This window comes from Schistosoma mansoni, chromosome 1 (assembly GCF_000237925.1).
Source record: "Schistosoma mansoni strain Puerto Rico chromosome 1, complete genome".
NCBI classification, from domain to species: Eukaryota; Metazoa; Platyhelminthes; class Trematoda; order Strigeidida; family Schistosomatidae; genus Schistosoma; species Schistosoma mansoni.
This window is the reverse complement of record NC_031495.1, coordinates 61,966,663-61,978,175: the sequence shown is the minus strand read 5'-3', so window position 1 is coordinate 61,978,175 and position 11,513 is coordinate 61,966,663. Positions and strand designations below refer to the sequence as shown.

The 11,513-nt window shown below is 34.1% G+C and overlaps 2 protein-coding genes across 2 annotated transcripts; one reads left to right on the top strand and one right to left on the bottom strand.

The window, feature by feature from the left end:
- Window positions 1-372: 372 nt before the first annotated feature.
- Window positions 373-546, bottom strand: Smp_200200 (uncharacterized protein; the record flags this gene model as incomplete). The annotated part of the gene is made up of 1 exon (XM_018795119.1): window positions 373-546. The coding sequence occupies one exon, from the start codon at window positions 544-546 to the stop codon at window positions 373-375; it is 174 nt and encodes a 57-aa protein (XP_018649464.1).
- Window positions 547-982: 436 nt separating this feature from the next.
- Smp_040610 (hypothetical protein) lies at window positions 983-10,763 on the top strand (the record flags this gene model as incomplete). Its single annotated transcript, XM_018795118.1, has 4 exons — window positions 983-1,009; window positions 5,176-5,403; window positions 7,910-8,006; window positions 10,675-10,763. The coding sequence occupies 4 exons, from the start codon at window positions 983-985 to the stop codon at window positions 10,761-10,763; spliced, it is 441 nt and encodes a 146-aa protein (XP_018649463.1).
- Window positions 10,764-11,513: the final 750 nt, after the last annotated feature.

Below are 11,513 nucleotides of genomic sequence, written 5' to 3'. Positions count from 1 at the left end.
TCACTAATATTTTTTAAACCAATAACCTTATTCACTTGTTGTTGTATACTTGTATCTTCCCATTAACTTTGAGATGCAGGAACATCCAGCCGACGAGTCCTAAATAGGTCAAAATGCGCGTCTTGGATTCCACTGCTAGCCACTATTCATCTCTGCCAATAATCTTATGTTTTAAAATGACAAATCTAATTAAGTACTATGATTTAAATCAATTGCTTTGTTCAGTGTATGTATAATTATTTTTTGATGGTTAATTCATTATCAATGTTGTGATATATAATCTGAAGAAGTAGCTTACATTAAGTTACAGAACGTCAGAAATACTATTGATCGATAGCATTCGATCAGCATCTCAGTCCTACAAGAGGTCGGTCATGGCCCGAATAGCTCAGTGGTAACGTCTCTGACTGTGAAGCTGAGTGACATTGAATCAAATCCGTCAGGGAGCACCAGTTCCCTCAAGATTAAAGGTACACCTTGCTGACGAGTGCCAAGTAGCCTGAAACCCGGGTCCAGGGTTTCCTGTTGACCACCTCCAACCACCATCTTATGTCAGAAATACTATTTTTCTACTCATTGGGATATAACAAAAATATATTTATTATTAACTCTCTACCCAATGCTCGATTTATATACAACTATCAAGTCCAACCTTTGTATTAATACCTAGAAGGTGGTATTTTGTTTCCGTTACTTTGTAAATATGATGTATATTTGAAGTTAAAGCTTTGAAAAAAACAGCTTATATTGAAATCAGTGTTTAGTAATAACTTTGTTCTCACGGTATACAACCATATTTTTTACATTTTAGATAAATGGATATCACTTATCTATTTCCAAAAATTAGTCTTAAAATATCAAAATTCTAGTTCTAATATTATTTTATAGTATTTAAGTTTTTATTTGATAATTTATTCTCTAATCTTTATTCTGTTGTGTGGTTTATGAGGATTTTGACAATTGAGGGATTTTATGGTAGTGTATGTCATTAGACTTACTTACATGCTTAGTAAGTATGTCATCAGAGTATCAAAAAAGTGCATTCATTTGGTGAATGACACTCACTTGACAGCGGTTTATTCCATCAAAACACATAGCAAACTGGTATCTAAAATAACTGTTTCAGCTAGTATACAGCCACTGCCGGGAAAGTCCTACTCATTACCATCTCGCGATAGGGGTGTTGTTTACGAAATTGAAAGGACGAAATGCGAATGTCCAGTGTTCCAACCGGGTTGATGAATACGGAGTATCAATCTAGGGGAGTTGAAAAGTCCAAATTCTAAACCAATGATTCACATGGGCTTCTGGATCCTGAACGAATAAATAATGTGTGAACCTATTGTCGGTCACTGGCTACCACGGGACTGGATCTCCTAACGTTGCTTCACTGCCTTATGGATTAGACCTCTAGGTCAAAGGATCGGGGAGTTAGCCACCTAAAAAAATAGCCGCTTTGGTTTTTGCTCCCGAGCAGTATTCCACCCCAAATACAAATCATTCAATTTTTATGGTGCATATATATATATATATATATATATATATATCATCCCGTCATATCAAGTGGAATATCTACTTCTCGTTTGAGGATGACAAAAATTACAAACATTGATATTCATAATAAATAAATAGTTCATTTAAAGAAGTTGTTCATGATTGAATTGCCAAAAAGGGTTATCTTTAGTTAAAAATCGACATTTTGTCCACTAACTAGTATATGTACCAATAATGTTACATATTTCTAAAAAATGAGTCAATAATCCTTTTTTATTAAATATGAACTATAATACTACTTTATTTATTATAAGTTGTCGTATAATTTTGATAAATTATCTAATTTCAGCAAACTATACTTCGTATATGATTATTGCCCCCAAATGCCCTGGTACGGCCAAGAGTGGGGAGAGTCCGCTCTCCCTCTTGAAATACTCTCACATGGCCACGCGTATATAGCCTCTGCCAGAGAAGTCCTACTCACTGCCTTCTCGTGGCGGGGGTGTTGTTTACGAAATTGGGGGGACGAAAAGCGAATGTCCGGCGCTTTAACCGGGTTAGTGGACACGGAGGATCCACCTAGGGGAGTTGAAAAACCCTGATTCCAAACCAATGGTGCACATGGGCTCCAGTATCCTGAGGGAACAAATGACGTATGAATCAACCGTTGGTCACCGGCTACCATGGAACTGCATCTCCTCACGATGCTCCACTGCTTTGTAGATTAGGTCTTTAGGTCAAAGGCTCGTGGTGTGGCCTCCTAAGAAAATCACTTACTTCAGTTTGGGCACCTGGGCAGTATCACAGCCCTCACACAAATCAAATGAGATTTGTGTGGCGCATATATATATCTGATACCCCTTTGTATCAATATTTATGTGTTCAAATAAATAAATAAATATGATTATTACAATAAATTATTCTATTCTAATTGTTGTTGATATGTAATAACTCTCTGTTTTGATAATAATAGTAACAAAAATAAACTTTAATGGTCATTAAAATATATATTGGATAAAAGTAATTACTATATGACAATGAATTGGTCAATTTGAAATTGGTTTACTATCAAAACATTGAAATAGAATTGAATAATCGTTTTATATATCCTGTCTTATAGATTTACATTGAATATTATAAATGTTTAGCTAAAGCATTAATAAACATACAATATATCCGTTGATATTAAAGTGTGTGTGTGAATGACACTTGAGAGTATGTAATTGACCCAGGAATCAACAATTTATCATGTTGACCTTATATTGCTCATATTTCATAAGTTAATTAGTTCACGTTAAAATAGCAAGGGTTGTTTTCAAAATCATTGTCTATATGTGTAAGTTTGATTTCCTGTTTGTATTGATACAAGTTTATTTACTTGATAACGTCATGAGTTAAATTAGTTTAACCTCTCAATTATTTGACATGAAATTCTACCGATAGATGTGTTTATTTTATGACAAAACAACAAGAAATAATTATGATCAGAATGAGGTTTGTGGAGATTGTCAGTCACCTGACCGTTGCTGCTACCTTGATGTGGTGGTCGGGCTTGCCTATCGTGATGAACCGATCGAGCTATACTGGCTGGAACAATCGTTCCTCAAGGTCCTACCATGCCAGACAGGTCGGTTGAAGAGCGGTAAGACTAAAAGCAGCAATTCCAAGGTCCGAAGACGAAATCGTACTGCTGACTGTAATTTTAATAGTTGGATGCGCACTTCTGATGAGTCTCATACTAGTACGAAACAACCGTCCAGTGCGTCCAGGTTTTCAATGATGGTCTAGCTTATGTTGAATCATGAATGCATCTATTAAAAAAATAAATTCACTCGGTATTGTTTGTTTAAATATTTCCATTGATGTTTAGGACTGCAACTGGTCAGTCTCTAATTGGCATATATGCATACTGTGCGTATTGCCTCGATACCGCCTTAATTCACAAGCATTATAAACAGAGATGGTTATCAGAAATCAGTAGCTAAGGGGATAACGTGATGGCGTTTGAAATGAACGGTGCTGGGTTCTAGTCCCAGAGTGAACATCAACTCTGAGATGCAGGTACATCCAGCTGGTGAGTCCCAAATAGGATGAAACGCGCGTCCCGGATTCCACTGCTAGCCATTATCCATCTCTGCTTATTACAAATGTAAGCATTACTAAGGAGTGATCAATACTTTTTAATTTATTGAAATATCTTACAACTAGATTTGATACTAAATTGCTGCCATTCACAATTATTTTGTAAGACTGAATTTCTTGAACGTTTCTGAGTTAACTTTTGTCATTCAGTTTAAAAGCTCTCGCCACGCAGGTAGAAATGTTAGGTGTTTTGAGTGCGGTGAGGTTGGACAATACATTAGAGATTTCCCCAGGGAACGTAAAAGCAAAATGTTTGAACAGTAGGTATACCGAATCTTCAGCCATTTACTAGTGTCTTTTTGTATGTTCTGCAATCCAAGTTGGTTTTAGACTGTCTTCTACTGCTTCTCTTCTGGCCTCTAACGTATTCTGCATACGCCGCGCTTTTTGACCTATTGAGACTCTTAGACTAGAGATTATAGTAACTTCCACGCAACATTCCTATATATATTATTTATAAGCAATCTTATGAGCAGCATTTATCACACTAATACTGTAGTGCGTGCTACTGATGTCGACAGATACAAGAAGTATGTATCATCAATCGAAAGTGAAATACCTGGACGCAGAAGGTTAAGAAGATCGAAGAAAAGAGAATGAGAACAGAGAATGATTGCTGTGGAAACGAAGGAACAGTGAAGTCTGAGACGATTGACTGATATTTCCAAATGAAGTATTTACTTTATGGTTCTCAGATTTTACTAAGATGTTCTGTAATTTTGTGTTCAAATGCATTCGATTGTCCCCACTTGTGTTCTCGTTCACTACAATACCCGTTCAGTGAATTCATATTTCAATGTATCATGTTTTACGTCAAATAGTTAGAAATTATTAAGATAACTATCCTATTTGTTTTGTAAATCTGAAGAAACACTAACTATAATTTAAATATCTTACTAATTGCCTTTATATATGCTAAGTGAATATTGTATTGCATCATGAGTTGATAAAAAAATGTTTCGAAATGACTTAAGCTGTAGTTTACTCCGAATATTTTGAAACATAAGATTATATGGACCTTCGAGTAATTGTGAAGAATGTGATCAATGTGTAATATTATTTGTGAGTTTTCGTGTAGGTCACAACAGCTATTCAATGTTCTCTTTGACTTATCACTAATTTTATCTGTTCATATAAGGGGAAGCACTTTGAATTATATTCAAAAGTTTGTAACCCAATCTAAATCATATCTTCTCATAGTGACTTATATCTCATTGACTCCCAAGAGTATCAGGAGATATCTTTGATTATAAACGAAATACTGTAAAAAAGCCTATTCATTCACTAAGTACTTGGTTATGAGCCACACCATAACTTTGAAAGGTAAGGATACTACTCGGTTGCCCAAACTGAAGTAGCTAAAGCGGGATTTAAACTTGGATTTTATTGACCGAAAGTCAACATACAATATACATAGAAATGCCAACCATGTCTCTTATAAACTTACGCTGTTGACGTCTATTTTAATCGCTTCGACGTGTCTTTATAAATAATTGTTTTCATATCAGTGTAATTAGGATTATTATTATTTTTTTTTAGGCGGCTTTATGTCGATTACATGGTCTCTCTATCTATTCATATATTTGGATAATGAATACATTATTATGGAATGATTTATTCAAGGGAAAATCCATTCTAAAAACATCTCGTATACTTGTATTAAAGAAACATGCTTATTTCTTATATGCTGAAGATCAATGTATACAAAAAGACAAATTATTCAATGATCATTCTTTATCGATTATACAAAGTTCTGAATTGAAACAAGTAAGTAAAGGAAGTAAAAAAGGAAGACAAAATAAAAAGGCAAGTTTATCGGTAGTTATTATTTTTAGACGGATAACGATTAATAGATAGATACAATTACATAACTTTTATAGTTTGATATTCTACTTTATTTGATCATTAAAACAAATTTGATACTTGAAGGATTAAAAGAATAATTTCTCATAATAGTTTATATCATTCTAAAACACTTTAGACGACAATTTTTTTTGTAATTGGCTATCTCTTAGTTCTTTGTAAACGTATACAAGATGTTCGGATCTTACAAAACAAAAAACTTTTTCTGAAAAATTAAATACACCCCTATACACTAAGTTTTTAGTTTGAAAATTAATCTTTAAAAGTAGACGGATTTTTCATTGTGTCGATAAATGCTTTTTGTAAGAATGGCTCGTTGGCAAACTCAAGAAAGCCTCAAGAAGCTCGGAAAAGAGCCGAAGACATTCCATCCAATCACCGCTAGAGGAACATCCTAGAATGTCGACGTTTAGCTCCCCTGTTGGATGAATAAGAAGGCTCCTCTATGTGCCTATTGGCTGTCCGAAATGATGATTTACTTTCACCCAAAAACTATGAATACATGATATTTTCGTACTATATTTAATACTGTTTTGGGAATAACTTTCCTACTTACTAGTCTTCTATCTTTGCTCTTGCGACGTTGCTGTTTCGATCGTTCAAGTAGTCTAGTAGTATGCGGCATAGTAAGAATCTAAGCTCTAGATATAACACTAATCAATATTGATATCTTGAAAAAAAAACAGAAAACAAACTTCGTAAGTTTCAGCTTTTAATCTGTACTTTGTAAATCTTTAGTTAGAAATGAATTTTGTTTTTACAGTATAGAATTGTCAGCACAAAGTATTTCAGCGAGTTCCCGTTTCTGATTTCTTGATCGATATTGAGTGATCACCAGTTAGATATTAACATTTCAGAAGTCGTCATCTGAATAATATTCATTCTTTTCAATGTACATTGCCAGCCATCACGATGTCACCTATTGTACATTTTTGTAACTTGTACAACGAAAGGTCGTAAACTTTTCACAAACGCACCTGAATAGGTTATGCAATTAATTGACATAATGATCTGTTAAAACAAACAAGGAAACAGATAACTTGTTGAAATATGTAGATGGCAGGAACAGGTAGCCCAGATATTCAAACAGATTACCTTGCAATTTTTCGCGATAGTTACATTTTTCTTATTACATTTTATTTGATGAGTTGAATGGCCCTGAATGATTTTTTTTATTCTTTTATTTAAACACATAAGCATTGGTACAAAGAGGCACCCAATACATATGAACCACACTTCATCATTCGATTTATTTGTGAGCTGGAATACTGCTCGGGAGCCAAAATCAAAGCGGCTAATTTTTTTAGGTAGCCAACTCCCCGATCATTTGAACTAGGGGACTAATCCTTAAGGCAGTGAAGCAACGTTAGGAGACCCAGTCCCGTGGTAGCCGGTGACCGACAATAGGTTCACACACCATTTGTTCGTTCAGAATCCTGAAGCCCTTGTGTACCATTGGTTTGGAATCGGGACTTTTCAACTGTCCTAGTTTGATCCTCCGTATCCACCAACCCAGTTGGAACACTGGACATTCACATTTCGTCCTTTCAATTTCGTAAACTATACCCCTGCAGCGAGAAGGCAGTGAGTGAATGAATGTCTTATACTACATCTGACTTATTATTTAGTTGTACTCTTATAAATACTGATATTCTCACCATGACTTAAATTTAACTCTCGAATCTTCAAATAGTGTTATTATCCAATTGATTACCGACATATGCTTTGTATGCAATAGTTATGCATTGTTTGGAATGTTTATTTATTTTAGTTTACTGACTTATGGACTAATGTTTTATTCGTTTTGTTCTATTTTTGACAATATCAATGTTTTTATCTTAGGTGTGTAACATCTTCGGTTAGAAAATCACAATCCGATATCATTAATAAACTGGAGAGACATTTATTTTGTCAATAATCCCATTACCTATGAAATGTTTCTGAATTTTCTGTTTTGTTTGTATGAATTTTTCATTTATTTTGAAGAATATTCCTAGTACTTAACTTCAAGTCAAAACTATACTCAGATTATTGAGGTAATTTTTGTGTGGACTGTATTAACCTTCGGAGGAACTTTATGGATTATGTTTCCCTTAATCAAGATTTAGTAAGGTGCAAATAACTGACGACTATTAATCAATCATAACCCATTAAAGTTATTTCCACATTTTGGTATGAAAACAACAACAAATTCATTTTCCAAGAGATCGCATGATGTATTATAATCCTCTAGTTATGGCACTTAGTACCTTTGTGATTACGCCATAGGATTGGACTGCATTGTTCAGGTGGTAAAGAGCCTTGATAACGTCTGATTCTCTTGAAAATCAATGTAAAATTATTCTCTTGGGTGTATTTACGATTGTGATTTGACGATTTTTTTGTGTATGTTGATCTTTGTTTTTGTTAGCTTTGTTTACTACGAGGAATTAATCCGTACTTATTAAATGAGAAAGATGTAAAGGAAAAATTACAGTATTGGATTTCATTATCAACCCTTGCTTCAGGTAATAACAGTAACTGACTCCTTAATGTTTATCAAATCGATATTACATAAGTATGATTAGTAGAGTTATTTGTTCACTATAATGTTTGTATGGTGTGTTAATTATATTTAATTTACCTACGAAATGGTAAGAAAAACAATTTTACCCGCACGGGACTATCGTGACCAATGATTGGAGACTCTAGTTAACATGGTTCAAAATCGATCACAATGGCGTAGGTGTATGCGCTCTTTGTCTTCCCTCAAACCGTGAGATTGAAATTGCTTTACACCTTTCTTTCTAAGAAGTAATTTTTTCTTCCTGTGTTATATCCTTATACGCAATCTTCCTTTTATATATTACTACCACTGAAGTAACTGCTTCTATGAATTTGGTGTTCATGTTGTTGTGCTAATGAGGTGCGGCAACTTGGATTGATGCATATATTTGCCTAGTTCTACGTTGTAGCTGATTGACTGACCTCATCTTTAGTGCTAATCGAATTCTGTCAGTCAGGTTTGTAGTGTCGTTATTAGTCTGAGTGATTTCATTTCATAGGGGAACACACTTGATGTAATGTATCAATCCATATGTTTCATTCGGTGGTTTCATTTTCTCACTTCAAACTTTATGATATAATCTAATTGTCTATCAATCTCACTTTTAATGTTATTAGTTTCATCCGTTTGTTATGCTGATGTGACTGTAATATCGTGTGACCACGGAAAATGATTCTTGAAATAGGAGACAACAGAGATTTCCACTATGTTATAAAGCAACCGAAGATTGATGTTAGATGAAAATTTTATTCACCCTTCAAATGCCCGACGCCAAATACTTATCAACCAAACATTTTTACTTATGTACAGATTTCACTGGAGATTTGGTCAACAAATGTCACACATGACTGAAATAGTGTTATTATAAATGAATCTTCCATCTTGAACTATACAAACGAACGCTAAATATCACATTGGACTAATATCACACTAAACTTGTACAAGAAATACTGTATTGAAGAAATTTCACACTGAATTTGAACATGATCTCAAATTTTATTTCATCCTGGCATAGATAATGGTTGTAAATTCGGTTTAGTTAGTAAAGATGTATAAGTTAACAATGGTATTACCTGTAAACATGTCTTTTTTATGTATCACCAAGTCGTTCTAATCACATTCTGAAAACAATTACAGAATGAATACCATTTTAAAGACATAATCATATGGATGAAAATAAGAATATAGCATGTAGAAAAGACAAAATAGTTCAAAAGATATGATTTATGAATAGTTTGGGTTGAACATGTTTACACAAAGACTTTATTCACGTGAAGTATGCCATTCAAGTTAAATATTTAATCATAGGTTGTAACATTTTAGAGCACAGCATTTTTGTCAGAACTAAACACTGTAATAGTAATTAGTCTTGCGAACATAAAGTTATCTCTAGTGTGTAGTACAATAAAAACGTAAGCACACTATGATATTAGTAGCTAGAACGTCATGAAAATTTTGGAATAATAGATGTTTCATAGTATGCAGTTGTTGTAAATAAGTATTTTCTTAGTAGAAGGACTGTTAAGTCATATTTCAGAGTGAAACTTGCTGCGAAGGATATGATTATATTAAGATTTTAATTCTTATTTTTTAACTAACTGGAATCAATGACTTTTCAACTTCTTGTTCATTCATTTAGTCTCTAACTAATAGTATCCGACTAACAGTTAGATTTTAATTGCTGAATATTATTACATGGTTTACACTACGGACTGATTTTAGTCAAACAACATTTGAAACCAAGAAGCACTGAATATCTGTTTTTTATTCTTGTATGAAACTTCTCAACACTGCGAATCTATGACTCCTCTGCTGATTAAATTCAAAACTTTCAAGTTTCGTGACAAGCCCCTAACTTTTGAATTACGGAGCCGACACCATATGATTCGCACGTGTAATTTTAATCAATTCTCTACTGATTTTGAGAGGTAATCCTTAGGGTTCTAATGCGAAACATAACCAGTAGGGTTTAGCTATATTGAATATGAGGCAGTTACCCACCAATCGCCTTTAAATATGACTGCGCATTGTTGTGCACTGATTGGTGCTAGATGCCGGATCAGTGATCTGAAGTTCGAGTGCTCTCTACGTAACCTGGAAGTTTTTAATACGACCCCCACCTAGGGTAGGGGAATGGTCGTTTAGATAAAATCGTGGTTGGAGGTGGTCAACAGGAAACCCTGGACTTGTCAGCAAGGTGTACCTGTAATCTTGAGGGAATTGGTGATGCCTGACGGATTCGATCCCGTGACACCCAGCTTCACAATCAGAGACGTTACCACTGATCTATTCGAGCCGCGACCGACCTCCTGTAGGACTGAGATGTAATCACAATTAATTGATCACTGGGTGGTGATCAATGTCACATACATACCACCTTACACACACCTCAAAATTACTTGTGTAAATGAATCAATAATTGGAAATATCATAACAATCCCTTTGTCCAAGAGTTAGGATCATTCTTGTAGGCTTATAACAATACAACCTTGCATGAAAATGTTTAACAACTCACTTTGGTAATATGTAATTTTAATTGCACTAATAATCATGCATGTTGAATAATTTTTCCTACTTGATTTTAACTAAATTGTGCACTTATTTATTCTTTAAATTTTTCTTTTGTATAGGAACGGATTTCAGTTTTCGTTTGCACCTTCCCTTATTATTGTACTACAATAATATTGATATTCATCATAATAGTATCGATAAATATTAATTCACAGTTGGTATACTAAACAGATGAATTGTAGACTTTTTCATATTTTTATATACTTACTTACTTTCGGCCGCCAATCAGGATTCTCCATCTAACCCTGTCCTGGGCAAACCTTTCTGGTTGTTCCCAGTTGTTATTCATTTTTTTCATATCTGCTTCTATTTCCCGACGTAATGTGTTCTTTGGCCTTCCCCATTTTCCGCTTCCTTTCCGGATTCCAAGTTGAATTTTCGTATAATTTATTATTATTAATAAAATCATATCATAGCTATTGTGTTGTTGATCTTGTGTAAATCTCTCTCAATATATATATATCAGTATGTTTGAATAAAAATTGAAAAAGTAATATCCAGTGCTCATAACAATTGAACATCACAGTTTATCTTCCCATTGATCGGTATTTGTTGTTTAAAGTTTGGATTCAACTGATTAAATAACGAAAACCTAAACCTTTCTTTATTATTAATAAAGATAGTCCGAACAATTCATGAAACGTATACCTCCCGGCATTAGTTCTCACTCTATGTTCTCATATTGATAATTCCTTCCCTATATATGGACATGAACTGTGGCAAATTAATGTCAGATATCAGATCCTATATTGTTAATGTTTGAGCTGAGATCTGTTGCTATGTAGTGGATGCTACTATGTTCTTAATGGCCCTGTTTATCATCACGTGATTAGATTGCCAACTAGAATACCGACTTATATGTCCTGGTCACTGCCAAACAAATGATGTGTTAACCAGT